At 40.9% G+C, this 20,589-nt stretch overlaps 2 protein-coding genes and 1 non-coding gene across 4 annotated transcripts in view; 2 read left to right on the forward strand and 1 right to left on the reverse strand.

Annotated features, from left to right (window-relative positions):
- lhfpl6 (LHFPL tetraspan subfamily member 6) overlaps window positions 1–7,249 on the forward strand; it is a 44,645-nt gene extending 37,396 nt beyond the window's left edge. Inside the window, exons 3-4 of the mRNA XM_008309068.3 lie at window positions 1,798–1,896; window positions 5,747–7,249. Coding sequence (XP_008307290.1) covers window positions 1,798–1,896; window positions 5,747–5,865 — 218 coding nt within the window. The 3' untranslated portion in view covers window positions 5,866–7,249. The remainder of the gene's footprint in view (window positions 1–1,797; window positions 1,897–5,746) is intronic.
- An 8,037-nt stretch (window positions 7,250–15,286) lies between these two features.
- Window positions 15,287–19,632, forward strand: LOC112486988 (uncharacterized). 2 transcript variants are annotated; one of them, XR_003049644.1, is made up of 7 exons: window positions 15,287–15,585; window positions 16,346–17,906; window positions 17,977–18,044; window positions 18,241–18,314; window positions 18,455–18,549; window positions 18,620–18,708; window positions 18,782–19,632. XR_003049644.1 is itself a non-coding variant. In XM_025055360.1 (2 exons), exon 2 carries the CDS (start codon window positions 16,585–16,587, stop codon window positions 17,758–17,760), a length of 1,176 nt encoding a protein of 391 aa, XP_024911128.1. In that variant the 5' UTR covers window positions 15,287–15,585; window positions 16,346–16,584; the 3' UTR covers window positions 17,761–18,079. The 2 variants fall into 2 exon arrangements, 1 of the variants encoding a protein (XP_024911128.1); XM_025055360.1 differs by lacking the exons at window positions 18,241–18,314; window positions 18,455–18,549; window positions 18,620–18,708; window positions 18,782–19,632 and having other exon boundaries at window positions 16,346–18,079.
- A 544-nt stretch (window positions 19,633–20,176) lies between these two features.
- Window positions 20,177–20,249, reverse strand: trnak-uuu (transfer RNA lysine (anticodon UUU)). Its single transcript has one exon. It is a non-coding gene; the product is annotated as a tRNA-Lys (tRNA).
- Between the last annotated feature and the right edge of the window lie 340 nt (window positions 20,250–20,589).

Raw genomic sequence — 20,589 nt, forward strand, 5'->3', positions numbered from 1 at the left:
ACAGCACTGTCTGGTTGGCTAAAACTAGACTGGAAGCTTTCTTTGTCTTCTCTTTCATTTTCTCCTCCACATCTTATCTGAAAACTGATACCAGTGCGCCACACTGGAGGGAACTAGACTGATTTGACGGCGGAGCGGCCTTCCAGAGCGCCCTCGGGGTAATTTATGGAGACAGTCTTTGGCATCCTGGGACTAACTTGTCAAGACCTGACTACAGGCAAATATTGAGGACATTATCCTTCAATGTAACGACCTTGACTCGATTCCACCTTTTTCTCAGGCGCAGCATTAAGCATAGGAGGATGGTTTTTAATCACTAACATAAAGCAGACTCTTTCGGTCTTTTATAAAATTTAATAGCGATGATTGGACCCCGGGAAATGCCTCTGTGAGAATCTGCCGAACAATTTGCATATATTTGTAGTTCATTTGCAGTAACATCACGGGCCGGTACAGAAAAATGCTTTGTTTTAGTCGCAGTAAAAATATGATGAAGTGCTGCAAATGGGAGCTGGTGTCAGTTTTTATGGAGAAGTGAGGATCATTGAGAGAGAAGCAGCTGGAACAGGTCACAGCAAACGCCCCATCGGTGTCTGCTGTATACAGTTGATAAGGTGCAAAACAAACATCACTGAGGTGAGACTGAACGCATCGCAGTGAGCAGCAGCCGGCCATTGTCTTTTGGGTCATTTTGTTAAGCAAAAAAACGACAACAATATCATCCAGACAGTGTTGGTGTTCATTTTAAATTGTAAATATATTGTAATGTGTCGGGGATGTTGGGTCATGTTTGTGTGGTTCACACATTCACACGGCTGCGATACCACTTCAGATACACGAGAAATAGTGCCAATTCAGCCTTTCCTTTTTGACACATTCGTAGTACTTCTGACCGTGCTAGGAAGGCTAAAGCTAATCACTCCACATAAGCCATTATTCCCATGTTTTTCCGACATGTATTTCTCAAACTTGTTATTATGTTAGAGCTGAGGTGATACAGCGCCATGTGTACTACAAGGGCCGGAGTCGTATTCAGCAGCTTCTATTAAAACGCTGAACTTTCTTGCACAGTCATCACTCCGCATCCAGAGGCTCAATGAGTTGGGGGCCGCTTTTAGCCCTGCCATGTCATTGAAGGGCCAAAAACTAACAGCACGGGGTCACATTATACTGACATCTAGTTGCGTGTCACATGTGGGTTGTTAAAACTCCCGAGTTTGAGACTCCTGCCTTAAACTGTCTGTGTTGTACTCACTACCTGGAACCAACCACAGTTTGCGGTACACGTGCAGTGTTTTAAAGAGCTGTAGGCAGCTGTTCTTGACTACAGCAACAGGCTGATTAATACATTAAACAGCTGGCCTTTGCACTTTTTTCTCATTAAAGTGAAGTTTTTCCCAAAGATAAGAAAAATCTTCTGAGGCGAGGATATAAACAAACACAGCAGGTTTTTTTCCACAGAGGTCTGGAAGGATTAGACTGAACTGATCATTCTGATTCCATCTATCTGTTTTCCATCACTCAATCCTTTTCTAAGTCAGGGGTTAGGAGGGAGAGGAGGGCAGTTGGAGCCAACCTAGCAGTAATAGGGCGAGTTAGGTACACTCTGGAAAATTCTCTAGACTCTTACAGGGACTAAACCAAGGAGAACATGCAGTCTGTGAAGGAACAACACCAGTTAGGGCTAGGTGATCTCCTTGTTTTGAAGCAAGGGCACCAACCACCATTTTCTTTATTTGTTTTGTTTTACTCTTCCTTTACTGACGGCGTCTCCTCCATCTCTCCCTTCATTCCCAGGTCTGCTTATAGGATCAGGCTGCGCTCTCTACCCACTGGGATGGGACAGCGAGGAAGTACAACAGACCTGCAACAACAGCTCGGACCAGTTCCAACTAGGTGAGACATGAATCATTAATATGGACTGTATCACTTGGGTTGTTTTTACAAACAGACAACTGTCCAAAAATGAGACATTATCAAGTGAGTGGCACTTGGGTGGGCTTCAACACCTTGTTGTTGGGTTGTGACCTGGCATGAAAGATATGTAGGAATCCACAGAAGAAAACACTGGCCAAGGCGTTCAGACTTAAATGAAAGATATGTAGAGAAACATTTGTTATTTGAATATTTAAAGGCTGTTTTTTCTAGGACTTACTTTATCCAGAGATATATTGAGAAATGCAACATAAATTGGACAGACAGAAAAAATATAGAACTCAATCACAGTCTGTAAACACTGCAGAGCAAAGAGAGTCCTATAAAGAGAATTCATCCACATTTGACATAATGACTCACTGGAAGATACTATCTACCAACCAGTGCCTGTGTTGGTGGCCAATCCTTCACACATGCATGCACACAACCACGCAACGAATCAAACTCTGAGGCTTAACCTTGACTGTGTCAACATGTCCTGTGTTTGCTGAATGATCTGGTCCAAAAAAGCCAGGATCTGAGAACAGATGTTAAACATTTGTCCTTTTTTTAAAACCTAAGAATGCAGAAATTGATGTGGGTGATTTTTAAAAATAAATTTGCTCGCTGTGAAATAAATATTTTTAAAAATATTCAGGACTTGTAGACAGTGGTGACGTGTAGACTGGAAAACACCGTTATTCTGTGAATTTCCTTTCAGTTAATCTGATAATCTCTATTTTCATACATACACAAAAGTCTTTCCTCCAAGTTGTATGATCGATAAGTCAAGACTACTCTCGTTTGCAGTCAATCACTAAAGTGTTCTGCAGACATAAATATTTGCTGGGCTTGATTGGTGCTTAGTATTCAGATGGCACGATCAGACACTATCGCAGAAGGTGGAGGAGCAGTTTCTAATCCATTTTCTGCTTATCAGACTGCATTTGATCTTTTTACCTAATGTAATATGATTTGGACGTCCTGGAGTAATTAATATCATCCCCAAACAACCAAGCGGAACACAGCGACATACATTTGTGTGATTGGAATATTGTGATTAAATTCATCCATCCATCCATTTATCTTTTACTGCTGATCCTGTTAAATGTTGCAGCAGAATCTGGAGCTGATGCCTGCTAATTGGATGATAGATTTCAGTTAGAACATCTAGATATACTTTCTTAAATCAGTGTTCTGTGAAGAACCCTTGAGACAGACTGCCGAGACTGGCTTCAATTAGTTCTTGAAGCAGTTTGTGTAAAATCCTTTTTCTCCTCTCTTCTGGCACATTTAAATACAATGTGATTGTTAGATACTTGGTATGGACAGCAGGGTGCTATTTACTCCTACAGTGGTCAACAAAGGTCACTAAAAGAAACCCTTACGATAAAGCAGTGGAACATTTTCACCTAACAATGGAAACTTAGAAACACTGTCATCAGTGTTATAAACACATTCTTGATAAATATACAAAAAATGTTCATTAGTTCCTTAATTATGTTTGTCATTTTATCTTCTAATTTTCACTTGAACGGTCGAAAACCAGTTAAGTCTGTGTGCCTTGTGTGTTGTTGTGACATTAGGAATGCTGAGATTTTAGGTTAACCTGGTACCAATGACAGCACCGAGTTGTTTCAGATTCATTCTTGTCAGAACAACGGCACGACTGTGATGTTCTCCTTTGAGAACAGTAGACTTCACAGACGCCAGTAGAACAGCCACAGTCGGTGAATCTCTGCTGCGTCGACTCATTCAACTATTGTGATGAGAGATGGGTTTAGAGGGAGATGCATCATCAATGCAAAGGTTACCTTCAAATATAGCTGGGAGTCATGTGACTCCTCAGAGGTTCATTGAGGAAGTTTCACCATTACTGTACTGTATTATTAAACCACACTCACACAGTGAAGAAAGGTGAAGCTGCTTTTTTCATATGTTTGAAAAGAAAGATAACTGTCTGGCATAACTGTGTACATACAGGTGTTGAGGTTCTCCTGTATTCATATGTTTTAGCTATTAGCTTTAGGCGCTGCTGCTCTGTCTTCGGTCCCTGGTGTTAGCGTGTGTTTACCACACACCACACTGTCTCCGTCTGTTTGCTAATGAAGTCCAACAACATTCTCTTTGAACAATGCTTCCTCTTTCTTCTCGCGAGGGGAGGAAATGTAGGAGCTAGGAAACAAAATGTAAAGCACTTTACACTATTTGTCTGCTCGTAACCCAAACTGTGTAACTACTTCATGATGAACGGTGGAGTTTGAAGCTCAAAGACAAACAGAAGAACTTCACACCAAACACACACATAATGTCGAATGTAGAAAATTGAAGTTAACTCATTTTTGGGAACCAAAAAGTAATTTCACTACTTTATAGTAGGTGGCAGTAAAATAATAAAAAGTAAATACGGCAATATTAACATGCCATGATTAAACAAATCAATATTTTATCAGGCCAGGTTCTAGTTTAATAAAATATTAAGGTATGTTAGTAAAAAAAAGTATTCTCTAGCTGCTTCAAAGAATACTAATTTTTACCAACATACCTTCATCTTTTTAGTTCATAAGCGGCTCCTCAGGATTAGCTGAACCTCTGTGACTTTTACATTTATCTGTAGCTGTACTCTGTCTAAAATACTTTTTAATCTTGTGAAATACTATCTATCTAAATAAGAATTGGAACTCATATTTGCATAAAAGGGACATTATGGTGTCTGGCATTTAAAACAAAAACAGAAACCAAAGCCACTGCTGGCATTGTGTTTAAAGCTAATGCTATGCTAACCACAACAACAGTTACTGTACTGTGTTAACCCTACAGCGATACTATACTATATTGAAACGTTTGATTAATTCCATGTCAGAAATTACAAACAATATTCAAGAAGATGTGCCCCCAGTGGGTGACCAAAGTTATTGCAGTTGCAGTTACAGCAGGTCAATCATCCAATCTAGCAAATAAAATAGTTTTGGTACCACTGTGTCCATGGATCTTCTCTGGACTCTCCTGTCTATCCACTCCATCTCCAACATTTTTTCCATACATCCACCTTTTTTTTTTAACTTGACTGAACCGACTCAGTCGTGCTTCAGGGAACTGAAGCTTCTTGCCCCTGGCACTGGTGTAATGTGGAAGCACCAGAAATTTCACCACCTCCTCTGGCGCTGCTTCCAGCGCCCACTGCTCCAAATGTTGTTGTGTGTATACAGTATGTGTCTGTATATGTACAGTCGCAAATAAAACTAATCCTACTTCTGTTATCGAGCGTGGTCTCCTCATCTCCTCCAACCTTAGCTGCCAATTTCTGCCAATTTGAGAGAACACCCACAGTGTCTGGAGTTTGAGTCAGACAGTAGGTGTGATATATATACACTAGGTGCAATGAGTACACTATACAGTGGTATATACAGCTTAAAGCTAAACAGCTCTGTTTGGAAGTTTATTTTATTAACCTTCATATTTATTAATATATCACGAAGCAGCATTTCTGGCAAATTACTTTTTTAAACGAATGTTATTTTATATAAAGTTTTGTCTCGTTATTATTGTATAAATATACTTTAAATGAATATGGTGGACAAGTACTGTTGCAGTGTTGTTACATCAGAAAACAAATGTGGCTCAAACGCCCAACAAACAAACAACATTCACACATCCTGCCCACATATTGACTTATAAAGATTCAAAGTTTAACCTTTACCTTTATGTTTATATGGTGGACATGAATCTGCCCATTCACCGTAGATTATGCAGCACAGCTTTATCTTGTGAAAAACGGACACACAGATAAACAAAATGGTTAAAAGTTATCATTCCTTCTTTATCTCCACAGGTTCCTGCCAGATCGGCTGGGCGTATTACTGCACCGGGGCCGGGGCAGCGACTGCCATGCTGCTGTGTGCTTGGCTGTCCTGTTTTGCTGGCAAGAAGCAGAAGCAGTACCCGTACTGAAGACGTGGGGGAGAGACAGGGTGAGGCCACAGATGGACTTTGGGTGGTAGAAAAAAGAGACAAGCCTCTGTGGACTCATCAGTACAGCCATCAGGCACCAAAGACAGCCGCGGTGCTCTGGTGCTCTGGGACACTCCTCTACTCCATCATCTGAAAACTGCAGGGACTCTTTCTTAATGCAACACATGAACCTTTGAAACTGGGTTCTACTCATGAAAATTGTTCTTAAAAGAGGAACAAACAAACAAACACACGGACCAATTTTATTGGTAATGTTTCTGTGAGAAGTATTCTCTGTTCTTTTGTGTCTTTCTCTCCTTCAGTACTGTAAATGTGATTGTCTTCCTGTGCGTGAAGCCCGGGCCACACGACTACTGATGGTCAGCCAGTAGCCGAATCAAAGATTGTCTGTGAAAAACCCAGCAGATTTCAGAGTATTTCAAACTCACACTGCTTTACAGACATATTCATATACATGGGATGACTGTTTAGCTTGCTGGCTTGCTAACTGCACATAACTAAGTAGCGTTTGGTGTGTATAATATCCCGGACTGAGTTGGTATAGTACAGTATGTAGATATTGTAAGCAATATTTGGTGCAGGAACAAAAATGGAAAAAAAGTGAAATGAATAATAATTTTGGTTTCTGATCGAACAAAAACATGCAGCTCAGGAAGGTTAGAACCTGAAGTATACTCATTATCAAATGTGTAGTTGTTGCATTCAGAAATGCAGCTGAACTGTTGGGGTGGTCCGATAACCGTAAGCCAAAAACAAAAATGCACTGTTGTCTTATTTTACTTTATAATACATTTTGGTTGGTCGTACCGTAACCACTTCATACAGTCCCAGGTGTATTAGGGTCTAAACCTGTTGAACTGAACCTGAACTGTTCAACCTCTGATCTGATTGACTTGAGTTGAAGAGCCAACTTCAATCTGCTTCACATGCAGTACCAACAAGGTCCTGTTTGTATGTCATTGACTGGCCAGTAACTGACCACAGGCCAGTGTGTCCCGGGCTGATGGGAAAAACTTATTACTACTTCATTGTTCTGTGAAGTGTTACTGTCCTTCCTTCGTCTTTGCCTTAAAAATACACACAGAAATGCAATAATCCCTGTTACACAACGCAATCCGACACTGGTTGCCTGCTTCCTCAAACCTGAACCTTTTCAAACCTCCAAAATGTAAGCTCTAGTTTATTTACCCACGTTCACAAAATAAATATACATATATATATATGAACATATGCTACGTCGATATGGTACATTGTGTACAATAAATGTATTTTATCATAACATATTAGCACCTGTTTTGTATTCACTGTTCAAATATTCCCTTCTTTTTATTTTGCTTTGTAAATAAATGTTTATTGAAATCCCGTCTTCGGATTGTGTTTTCAGTCACAGCACGCCCCGAGATAAACTGAACCAACCTGCACTCACATTCCAAAAAGGCCTTTCCCATGACCCCTTGATCCCTGCAGTGTTTACTGCACGTGGGAGCCCCCCACCTCGCTGATCAATGAAGAGGATCAAAAACTGCAGTGAATTCAACTGCTGCCCTACCACTGCTGAGGGAAATCCTGTTACCTCCAGTCAGATTATATGCCTTTGATTCAAAGTGTCAAGTGTCTTTCCAGGCAATTCCACAGATGGAATCACAGCCTGGAAAACCGAGTAGCAATGCAGGCATCGGCTTAATGTCAGAGGGAGGTGTCGAAGAGCTCCACGCCCTGCATCTGTGGCGTGACTAACAGTAACGGTAACCTTTTCATAGCAATTACCACAGCTGGATATGTGTCATCAAAGGCATGTGCTGTGTTCCGCTTCCCTGACACTATTTTTAGCCCCAGCTTCTTCCTCCCATCTCTCTCCTTTTCATATTTTCCTTCTTTGATTAACAAACCACACTTCAGAGACTCCTCCGTGCCCAAGAGTACAACGTCAGCTCATTTACCACAGAGCTGTGCTGAATGCATTAGCAGCTCATTAGCATGTACGTTTTCTCACAATGCACTGGATAACAGCGCCTCCCTTTCACCGCTAGTACCACCCCACCATCCCCTCACCCCTTCATCACCATCCCTCCCTCTCCTCCTGCTCTGCTTATTGTCTGAGTGGCTCCTGTACATTCCCTTCTGACCCACTCCTTCAGATCTGCTGCGCTGATTGATATCAGCGCTGATTGCTACCGTGCCAACTACATGCTCCGTCAGCACCCACTAACACACCGCGGTCAAGTCACAGCCTCTATATCAGCTGCTGGACCTCAGACTGACATGCAGTGCAGCGGGTAATCTGATCTGAGATCTGGTTATTTAATCTCAACAGACCCGTACTGCTGGGCACAGGTTGATTTGTGATACTCTGAGGTTTTTACGGTAGTTTGCAGGTCAATTTTTTAACAAGGCTGTTTACATGGTGATGTGTTAGCAGTACATTGGGACTGTGGTCCCAACCTTTCAAACATTCTGCAAAAACAAAATGCCTCAAAGTCGCTAATATAAAAAACAAAACAGAGGAATAAAGTGAGTCCTTATGAGACCCACAGTCTCTTTAAACAAAGCTAAAAAAAACATAGGTTGGCTAAATAATTAGCAAAAGGGAACACTTGCTAAAGCTAAGTCAAGTCATTTGGAGATATAAAAACACTGAATAAGTAAATTTACAGGAAATTTTAATTAGAAGACAATTACTTTTCATCACATTTACTTCTTGCAACACACCTTTGAGCCGAGTATGCACTTTGCAATTGAGATGTACCAATGTGTGAAATTGATGGGGATTTTATGGTTGTAGCTAACTGTGGGTTGTATGTCCACAGGTAGCCATTATCACTGACAAAAGGATTTTCTGAGTGTCAGGATTGTAGACCTACTGTCTTTAACTGCTACAATGACACAGTCTGTATGAGGCTGTAAGTACAGACGTCCGTGTTTCACATCAGGCTAACAACAGTCAACGGTCTCACAGTCAGTAACAGTCTTTGAAATATAAACACCACTATAACAGATCTGCCAATTAGCTTGACATGAAAAGGGACATAAAAGATTGAAACACAGATATGTAGATGTAATACTACTGCTGTCTCCAGTATTACCAGACCTTTGCACATTATTCTATTTGGTGCCTAACTTTAAATGTGCTGGGCTTTATCCACCCTGTCCGACTTAACAATACCCCTATTATGAGGGTTTGAAGGCCGTGCCCATTCATGCAGGTGTTTCCAGCCCTGTGTTTGGACACAGAGAGAGCAGTAGCACAGCTGAGTATTATGAAAAATCACCCGGGGCGTGTTCAGCTCTGACAAAATGTTCATTTACACTGACATGTGTTGAAGCGTATAATATTACAGGGTGTCATTTTAACACGTCGGGGCTAATGCAAACACACACTGCTGCTCACCACCTCCGACACACCCACCACCCGCCTTTGGCACATGGTTTGGTTTGAATTTGCCTCAGATCCGACACAGGAGACAATTTCACATTGCTGGTGGAGATCCATAAATCTTGTTGAGGAAAGGTCTAGAAACACCATCTCATACAGCCATCTTTACTTATTTTGTTCACACCTGTATTGTGGAGAGGTACAGGGAAGCGGGCAGGAACCAAATGCACCACTAAGGTGACAATGATAACGTGCAGAAGGTGTATTTGATCAGTTCAACTTAGATACATTAAGCTGAAAACAAGAGAATATGGGCCGAGCACGAACAAAGCAGAAACGAGGAGAAGAACAACTGAAAATATTACTAAACAGGCCTGAAGGAAAAGAACATGGAGCAACTGCAACCAAGAAGAGAACCACAAGAGCAACAGGACACAAGACAATTCATACAGAACACAACGACGACCTGACAAAGTGAGATAGAGAGGGAGTTATACCCAGGGCAGCAGGTGAGACGAGTGAGACTGATTAACAGAGAATCACAGGAAACAGGTGAGTGTGATGGAACTAATTAACCCTGGAGAAACAGACAGGAGGGAAGAGACACACACAGACCTGAAAACACCAAAGTGATTCCCAAGTCTCAGTTTTGTGTTGACATCAAATGACCTGATAAATATTTACATTTTTAAATAAAGTTCTTCAAATGCCCTAAAAGTGAACAGAACATTTTTGTCCAAACTGGTTAATTAACTCCGCTAGCCAGTGTTGCCAGATGCATACAATCATATCAGGAACCTATAGAATTTACAAGAAATATAACTTGAACAACCAATCAAATCACTCGCAATTAATGTGTGAGCTCAGGTCGAGTCTCTTAATTATTCAACATTAGGGTCTGCTCACTGCCTCTTACACCACCATATGCAACTCAAGTTTGTTTGCTTCATCCTATAGCTTTGCTTCAAAATATGACCATTTTTATGTAGAATATTTCATCATTTCCCATCTGGAAACATTACCTCTAATTAATGTGTGAGCTCAGGTCGAGTCTCTTAATTATTCAACATTAGGGTCTGCTCACTGCCTCTTACACCACCATATGCAACTCAAGTTTGTTTGCTTCATCCTATAGCTTTGCTTCAAAATATGACCATTTTTATGTAGAATATTTCATCATTTCCCATCTGGAAACATTACCCTTAGTCTTCCATATATTCTCACCAGCTTCATCTTGTCCTATTCCTAAGCTCATACTCTTATAGCCGATGGCGCCAGCCTTTTTTTTTTCTTTTTTTTTGACACAGTTTATAGACAGAACTGATTCTCTAAAGGCCTAGAATTTGATTCAAGGTCTTTGTCGATGGCGTCTGTGAGCGAACATCGACAGCTTAGCAGAGCTTAGGTGATACCGACAGCTAATGAATGAGGTACATGTGTTTGATTGTTCACTCCAGAGCTTCACTGTCAAAAATGTCTCCCGTTAAAAAAAGAAGTTTGGCTTTGATACAAGTCTAATTTGTTCTGTTCGACTCATGCGTCGAAGAAAAATAATGAGACGTCACTCAACCTCAGCCCAGTCAAAGTAAAACATGATCTTAACGGTGCAGAGATGGGGACAAACTGGAGGACGCAGTTCAATCTGTCAGGTCATCTGTATTCAAGATGATAGCTCTTCTACTTTTGTGTTAGAATATATCTCTGCAGACTGACAAAAGGCCTCTGTGCAGCTCAGGTTTTGAAATTTCAACACATGTCCCTACAGGGTTTTTTTTTCTCTTCACTACCTTCTTTCCATGACTTCAGTCATAAAATATACCTGCGGGTTACATGTGTAAGTCACCATATCAAAAGCAGATGTTGCTGTTTCTGAAAAAAAGAGAAGTCATAAACTTTAAAAATCCCAAAAGTGCTCCTCCTTACTCCCCCTTCAGCCTCCCCGACCTCAAGTTATTTCCTGTTCTGAGTGGCACTGGGGAAAAGCAGGAAAAATGAAAACGTGTTACTTTCCTGCCACAATTGAGAAATCTGTGTCTTGTTTGCTATTAGTGTCAATGAAGAAGCTGCAGAAAAAAAGCTGGTTTCACCTTTTAAGCTGTTTCCATAACAGTTCGCACTAAAGCAGTGAGATTATTTCTAAGTTAAAGAGAGAGAGACCTGACTAGAGCTGCGAGGCAGAACTGCTCTGTTATTTTTCCATTTATGTCAGTGTAAAACTATGACACAAAGTGAATACATTTCCAACGTAGTGTCTATGTTTCATCATCTTTTAGTGTCAGTGGAAAACTGAAACCTGTATTACTGTATTACTATCATAACTACAGTACCTCCAGCCTGACAACAGCACATCTTCCTGCTGCAAAGCAAAGTGCACTGCCCCCACCACCACACTTGACAATTCCATGTAGCCGTTCCCAAATTGCCATTCCCCCCATTTGAGGAAATAAATAAAAATTAAATCAAAACCAATGCCCTTTTTTCTGCACTTTAGCAGAAGCTGCAAAAATGGACATGACGTCGTCTTTAAAGAGGCTTCTGGAGTTCACACCCAGGCAGTGAGATTATTTTCAAGGAGAATTTAAAACTAGACTAAAACAGTTCTGCTTCTCAGGTTTGTAGACAACAAAATCTATATTTAAAGAAAAAAAAAATGTTTCCATCCAGTGTCTAAAATAGAGTCTCTGGATAGAGTTCTGTCTCACTATCGAATGAGAAAATTACACAAAATTAATTAATCTCCGCAGCCTCCTCAGTGCTGAGGGAATGTAAAGCCCCAAAGATGGTGAAGATAAAAGAGAGCCCAAACAGCCGGCTCTATCTGGGCAATGTGAAAGTCCTACTGCAGCATGAGACACTATATGCAAAGAAGATGTGAGAACAGCCCCCATCTGAAATTCTCACAAAACTGAGCTTCTGTTCATTATGAAAAACTCTGCAATCAACCCCTGCTCTCACTGTTAGCTGCGGAGGAGGCAGTGTGTCGTGACACAGAGCAGCTCGCTGAAGTTGACAGGACAGACCTGGAGGTCATGAGTCAATACGGCTGGTTCAGTGACAGTCAGTGGACGTGCAAGCACAGGTTGGTCACGCTTGGGAGCTATAATGAAGGGTTCTGAAAAAGCAACACAAACAAAAGAAAGTGAATGTAGCACTATCCAACTTATGGCGTACAATTGACAAATGTAAACAAAGCTGTCTTTTATTTATTTATTAGAGATGGCGACTCAACCACGAAACACTAGTTCGAGGACGTCATGAACTAAGGACCCCCTGTATGTAGTCAACTCTTATAATCTTCTTGTTTCAAAGTACTTACAATTTACTCACCCAATATGAAACCTTATCTGTTTATTTGAACACAATGCTGATATGCTGGCAGGGATTGAAGAAAGATACACAAAGATTTGTATGGCCATGTGCCCTGTGTAAATAAATAATGGTTTATAGTATCCAATGATGTTGACCAATGAAGTCAAATTGGATCATCTTCCATGGCAAAGCTGATTTCTCTCACAGCTCACTGATGTGCCACGGCACAGCTGATTTAGAACTGTTGTAGACAGCCACACTGCTGCTGACAGTTTCCTCCAGTAGAGGATTCCATGAGTGCCACATCATTTGTGCGTCCTCATCTTGGTTTATTGTCCTTCGAGTCTGCTTTCTCATTACCACTGCCTCTATGATCCATCAGTACTGTCTGCTAGTTCCAGTGGGGATGAATCTGGCCTACTCCCAGTCCATAATGTGAGTTCCCCCCTTGCAGTTTTCTAATATGGCTGCTTGATTTTATCGTTTTATTTGCAACATAAAGTATAAAGATTAGAAGGCCACATGGGAGTTTGTTTTTTGTAACTCATCATGGCAGCTAGCATCCTTTTGTTATGTTTCTGTTTTCTTTGGTCATCAATCGTAATGTCATTTACTTTATAGATTAAAAGTCTGGACAAAACATCTACATTATGGGATTAGGTTAATTTCTTATACAAAAATGGGTATAAATATAGTCAATGTTGCTATCCCTGCACAACAGACAGTGATCAAATGTGAAATTAGCAGATAGTCTGATATCTGGCCCGATTTTTAGGCAAACTTGAACCGCCCACACGTATGACCCTCACATACAAAACTGTCCCAGAGGGACATGGGACGTGTCCTTGAATCAAAGCTCTTTACTTAATGAAAAGGACAGAAGGATCTAGTCAGCTTCCACGGGGGGCTTGTTGACATTGAATGACTTTTTTTTTACCACATCAGAAACACCCACATGTTTTTTTCTTTTAAATGCCCCATCCCAGTCTGCTCAGAGCTAATGCTGCAGACACTTATTGACTGCAGATTCTAACAGAGGACAAACCCACTCACCCTATCTTTTCCCAAAGGTGTTGGGAGCCATATTGTACACACACTGTCTGAACAGTCCAATAGAATGTCCTTCATTTGTACAGAAAGTTCTTTTTTCTTGGTGGTTGGTCTTTTGGTGGTTGGCAGCCTTCGCTATGGAAGACCTTCAACTTTGACTTATTTTGATGTCAATATATTGACTTGTATTTTTTGCCTTAAATATCACAGATGTTTTAAGAAAAAAAAAAAATTTTCCTGTAATTATAATATAAGAGAAAAGAAAGAGGTTGAATTTAATTTTCATTCTGTGAAACTTAATATGCAATTATTAAATAAAAATATTTTACTTAAAACTACGTGACATTGCTACATTTCTTGAACAAAACAACATTATGTTGGAACAAGGGCTTTGGGTGATATTTCATTACTAAAATTGAATGATTTAGCTGGCGTGACCGCATAAAGTGTGATTCCAAAGGGATAACGTTCTTATCGTCTATTATACTGTGACTGTTAAACTGTGTTTGTCTGCCGTCTAGTGGCCAGAATTGACCAATTCACCACTAAATGTTCCCTGTCAACCTGAGAAGTCCTTAATTTTGTTTGTTTATATTTTAATTATTATATAATATATGATTATATGAAGAAGTACATTTAAAAAGTGTTCATGAGCAATGTCAATATCCTCAAAAACTACTGCAGGTCAGGGAAAGATGTATTATGTTTACAAAATCCCTGAATTTCTTTCATTTAATAATGCTGCTACTGCAAAAGGAAAATAATCACTCAATCACTCAGTCAATCAATAAATCAATTAGTCTATCTATCTATCTATCGATCGATCGATTGGTCTCTTTTTTAAATCTATTTATTAAATATTATTATTTTTGAAACGTGTGACATTATCCACCAGGGTAGCCTGGTGTATGCCTAATACTAACTGTTTATGAGCCACTAAGACTCCATGAGACACATTGAGTATGAATACATTTTATTTAAAATCATTTTTGAATTTTTTTGTAGGACCTCCACAAGCAAAATGAAGCCAGTCATCTTTTTCAGAGCCTTATAAATAAAATCCATCACTTTAACCTAAACCGCATGTGCAGCACAAACCACAAGCTTTAAACAAACTGTTGTTGGAAGCCTGCTATTTGCTTCATTATTGCATTTATTTTCCTCTAGTGGCCACACCGTGGCTGATTGGTGCAACCAGTTCTGCTCCACTTGCAGGGAACAGAACGCAGGAGGTAATGAGGCAACTATTTGACACTGGGGCCACATTGCAGTCGTTTGGTCATGAAGCACTTCTTTTATGCTGTGCAAGATGCTAGGGGAATTCTGTTGGAAATTAACGGATAATATACACATGTAATAATATAATATATTACATGTAATATTAGGTTGACTGGAAATCACGAGCAATTTATGTTCCCGCTGACTGTTTAGAAATGCAGTTTATGCTTTTCCGATGTTAGTGGTTGCTATTCACTGCTAGTATAACAACTATCACAAGTGAACTATAATACTGACTTAGTATTAAGAGACATGTCCTGCTTCCAGTGGTGAACAAAGTACACTATGTACATGACTGAAAATATTACTGCTGGATGCAATTTCCACTAATTTACTGATCATTTGCAGGTTATACATTGTTTTCTGTGATTCGTTGAAATACATTTAATACTTGTTATTGAAGTGTTTTTTATGTTATTGACACTGAAAATGTATGACCACTTTTTAGTTTAGTTTTGTGGCCAGTATCGTCCATCATAAAAGCATTCGCAAATCTAGCAGCCACGCGCAGCATGCAACCTCTAAGTTTGTCCCAGAAGAGCTGCCGTGTTTAGCCGTCCAAGATGGCGCAAACGGCAGCGACACTGATTGGCTAGATTGGCTTGCTCGCTTTTAAAAGCCACAGGTGGTAGCAAGTTGTTCCTAATTGGCGTTTCAGCGTGGTCCACATGAACGGCTCGGGAAGAATTGTAAGTGACTTTTGGATTTTTATTCCCTACTTTTGGCGTTTTGAGCATATTAATTGGTTATAGCTAGATATCTTAGACTTCACTTAGAGTGGAAGAAAACTTTGTTTTAGGGATGCACCAAAATTTTCCAGTGCAGTTTCGTGTGAATCCAAAAGACTTATCACTGAAACAACGCGGTTTGAACAGGATATTGTGATGAAAAACCGCGGCCAGAACTGTGAGATCTTTTTGGATACGCTGCACTTCATCATGACCATACTTGATCCGCATCGTGGAATTCAATGTTTTGATATGTGAATAAAAGCATGGACGAGAAATAATCCAGGACGAGAAATAATCCAGGCCAAGATGATTCCCGAGAACGCAGCTAATGATGCATTTTGTACACACACGTCGGGATCCTCACGATTAAACTAAAGCACGAAAATACACAGTGAAACATAAAAGGAAAAACTAGCCAACACCCATATAAATACATAAAATACATAAAGGTTTTTCTTTAGCTTCGTCCCTACTTTATTTATTTGCTTTGCTGAAATAAAATGACTGAGCCACGTCAGAATGTATTCAGTGAATCTGTTTATTTAAGTTGAAAATTTCAGTGTTTTAAGTACAACTTCAGTACGTTCTATGGTAATTTTCTAAATTGGTGAGAGTTAAACTCTATTTAATAGGAAATAAATGACTTGATGAATGATGTCCTCACACTAAAACTTCAGTAGTTAACATGATCCGTTTCTGTCTTGGATTTATTTTCCAGATTGAACATCATGAAGAGTGGAGCTTTGGCCCAGAGGCAATGTCTCTGTCATTGGTGTGGAACCCCTGGGCAAGTTCGAATCCAGGTTAGGCGGGTTGGAACCTTCCAGTGGACCCACCACCCGCAGGAAGGTTTAGGGGGGTTGGTACGGTGCAATGTGCTTTGGATGGCGACTGCTGCCCCTGCGACCCGGTAACGGATAAGCGGATGAAGATGGATGGACATCATGAAGATCTTCAATGGTAGGAGTGTTTTTTTTCTTCTCTCCCTTCTTCCCTTTTTCTTCGAGTCGTTCACCCAGGCTACTGTGCCACTTCCTTCTCTTACCTGGCTGCCATGCCACTGCTGTCCCCTATGTGGTTGCCGTGCCACTTCCTCTGTCCTCTACCCTGGCTGCCGTGCCACTTCTGTCTTCTACCCTGGCTGCTGTGCCACTTCTGTCCCCTATGTGGCTGGCATGCCACTACTGTCACCCATGTGGCTGCCGTGCCACTTCCTGTCCTCTACCCTGGCTGCCGTGCCACTCCTGTCCCCTATGTGGCTGCCATGCCACTACTGTCACCCATGTGGCTGCCGTGCCACTTCCTGTCCTCTACCCGGGCTGCCGTGCCACTAATGTTTCCCTTCCTGGCTGCCGTGCCACTTCTGTCTTCTACCCTGGCTGCCGTGCCACTTATGTTTCCCTTCCTGGCTGCCGTGCCACTTCCGTCCTCTACCTGTTTACTTTGGCTGCCATGCCACTACTGTCCCCTATGTGGCTGCCACGCCACTACTGTCCCCTATGTGGCTGCCCTGCCACTACTGTCCCCATGTGGCTGCCGTGCCACTTCCTGTCCTCTACCCGGGCTGCCGTGCCACTAATGTTTCCCTTCCTGGCTGCCGTGCCACTTCCGTCCTCTCCCTGTTTACTTTGGCTGCCATGCCCCTACTGTCCCCTATGTGGCTGCCCTGCCACTACTGTCCCCATGTGGCTGCCGTCCCACTTTCTCTGTCCTCTACCCTGGCTGCCGTGCCACTCCTGTCCCCTATGTGGCTGCCATGCCACTTCTTCTGTCCTCTACCCTGGCTTCCGTTCCGCTTATGTTTCTCTTCCTGGCTGCCGTGCCACTTCCGACCTCTACCTGTTTACCTTGGCTGCCATGCCGCTTCTGTCCCCTACGTGGCTGCCGTGCCATTTCGCTCCCACTTCCTGGCTGCCGTGCCATTTCGGTCCCACTTCCTGGCTGCCGTGCCACTTTCTCTTACCTGGCTGCCGTGCCACTTTGGTCCCCTATGTGGCTGCCATGCCACTTCTTCTGTCCTCTACCCTGGCTGCTGTGCCGCTTCTGTCCCCCTTCCTGGCTGCCGTGACGCTTCTATCTTTGCTGCCGTGCTACATCTGTTCTCTAACTAAGATCAGTCAATTAAACAGGTGAGACTCATCATGTTTCCTGCCACAGATGGGTCTGTTCTGGACCCATACAAGCTCTGGAAATTTGGCATAGTTGACTGTAGGGTGAAGGTGGTCCAGGGGAACCAACTTCATCGTGGAAAGATCTTCTCAGCCAAAGGTTGTCTTCAGGTGGGTTCTGCAAATTGACTATGAATAAATCGGTTCACTTTAATTTGTTCACTGACTGATCTGTTTCTAGGATTCTGTGGACCAGAGTTGAGCAAGTAGGGAGAAGATCTGGACCTGGTAGATCAGCCCGGACCTGAGGTGAGCAGCTGGATTGAGTTCCTTTAAGATTTGATTTTTAACTAAATAACAATTTCACTCTCATGTGACCAAATGTTGAATAACATTTATAATATAATTGGTAATAGTTGAGGGAATTCTAATGCATCATGTGACCAAATGTTGAATAACTGGTAATAGTTGAGGGAATTCTAATGCAGTTTTGTTTTTTATGCAGGGTTCACATTAGATGACACATCTCAGGACAATTGTTTGAGTTATCTACTGTCCACACTGCAGGGATGGACACCGGTGAGCTGAAGTCAGTTAAATGGAAGCAGGTCGACAATGATGGTGTTCCATCTCATCTTACTCGTGTCCACTCCTGCCCCTTTAACATGCATAACATTTTTTTTTTCTTTTCTCCCTCCCGCTCATCCTCATATTTGAAGATGTTGACCTGACTGTGTCGAGCTTGACATATGTACAGTGCAACTAACGTGAAAGGCAGAAGCGCACTCACCATAAAGGGCACCATTTAAGTCAGGTTTGTCCTTCTCTGGTATATTCATGTTCATGATTCTATATTTTGCTTACTCATTTATTGGATCCAATAGATTTGGAGAAGCAACATCCTGAACAAGTCATCACTGCAGCCAAGATAACCCAGACCTGCCTTCTTTCCTACTGGGAACCTCCTTCTGAGGTTTGTACTAAATTGTAATTCCTGTTGAGCTCAGTTTGTTTTGTAAAAACTTAATTGACTCATTTATGTTTAGGTACTCGACCCAGGCCCATCACAGCTAAGGAGGAGACAGGAGTCTGCTCTGCTTTTTTTTTTTTCTCCTCCCCATAAAGTTGACCGTTTACAAATCAACATGACTTTTCATGGATATTTAAATAATTGGTCTTTAGTCACTGATGATTTAATCTAAACACTTGATACCTGATTTGCTTTGCTTTAGTTTACGATCAGTCAGAGTTTAATGAGCTGGATTTCCTTCACACTATTAACACTACTGTCCTTCACTTCTGTCCTCACCCTTCTTCTTAAATATCCAGTCATGAATTTTTACTGAGTGTTGTACCATGGATGCCTTCAACAAAATCAGACATGGATCCATCTGCTTTTGTGACCTGGTCTATTCATGGTGCAACATTATCCTTTATATATTCTACCAAGCAGGCAATGTAAAGTTAGAACAAATGATTTTTTTTTTTTTTTTTTAGTGCTTCATCAGTGGTTTTTGGCCAAGTCAAACACTATACATGAAAAGTCATGGTGATTCAGTTGGTGGTTGCCTTGTTTGTTGTTTTAGTTTGGTGTGGAGGTCCATGATTGTCCTTTTTTGGGTTGTTTTTTTATATGTATAGGCTTATTTTTGCTTTTTTCTTTATATAAGGTTAGAAGGAATCTCCAGGGTGACAACCAACTGCATAGTTGACCCTGGTGTCTTTTCTTTAACTGTTTGTCTGCAACCTTTTTAAGGTAAAATTTCAAAAATAAACTACATTTAAAGTTAACACGATTGCGCTGTCTTACCTTCTTGTATAACGTAAATCCAAGGAATTCAAAATGTTAACCTGTGTTCTTCATTAAACTAAATACTGAGACACTGACCTTGGTGTTGGGCTCATCAGCTGTTGTAGATGTAAACAGATGATCTTGCACTGTCTTACCTTCTTGTAGCTGTTGTAGATGTAAACAGATGATCTGAGCTCTGAGGTTTAGATAATAGAACCTTAAACCAAATCTGTTTGACTGTAACATGCCACATATGTCTGCAGTTAATTATTACCCACAATACAGTTTGTTTTGGCTGTTTATCTTAAGCTTTGCTTTATTTTTAAAACCTTAGCAATTTGCTGTTGTGTAGCCAGCAATGTTATAAAGGGAAGTTGTCAGTCCTGCATTTACTGTATAGACACATTATGGTACAGTATCTATCAACTTTCTGTCAGCTGTTTGCATCTAAACTAAACCTACCTACAGTACATTTGAAACATTTTCTACAGGTCTTTAAAAAGCCCTACAGTCAGAAGGCAATTTTGAAAAAGCAAATGCTTACATTTTTCCAACTAGAATTAGCCTGGTTGTTTTCTGTTGTCTTTTCAATCACTAAATTAAGTAAAACACCTAAGTACAGTCCAGCAAACAACGTTGAAAAAGAATTCGCCCGAACAGGGACTTGAACCCTGGACCCTCAGATTAAAAGTCTGATGCTCTACCGACTGAGCTATCCGGGCTCTGTCAAAACTAGTACCAGGTCAGATTTTAAATCCCCTAAGTATCACTACTACCTTATTATATGGACAAATTATTAAATTAAACTAAATCACGTTCGTTGCGCTTCTGTTTTATGCGTTAGAATACATACGTACAAAAGAGAACGGGGTGGATTTAAACTACATATAAGGAAACGTATTAAGATAAAGTTTCAAATGTAAACAACACATTTTACATTAATATATTATCTTTTAGATAATTTAAAAACAATTCTTGTTTTGTAGCCTTTGACTGGAGTTTCACGTGTACAATATATACGGTCTATATTCTAGAACTACAGGACGTAAGTTCTCGATACTA

This window comes from Cynoglossus semilaevis, chromosome 4, assembly GCF_000523025.1.
Source record: "Cynoglossus semilaevis isolate Cse_v1.0 chromosome 4, Cse_v1.0, whole genome shotgun sequence".
Taxonomy (NCBI): domain Eukaryota; kingdom Metazoa; phylum Chordata; class Actinopteri; order Pleuronectiformes; family Cynoglossidae; genus Cynoglossus; species Cynoglossus semilaevis.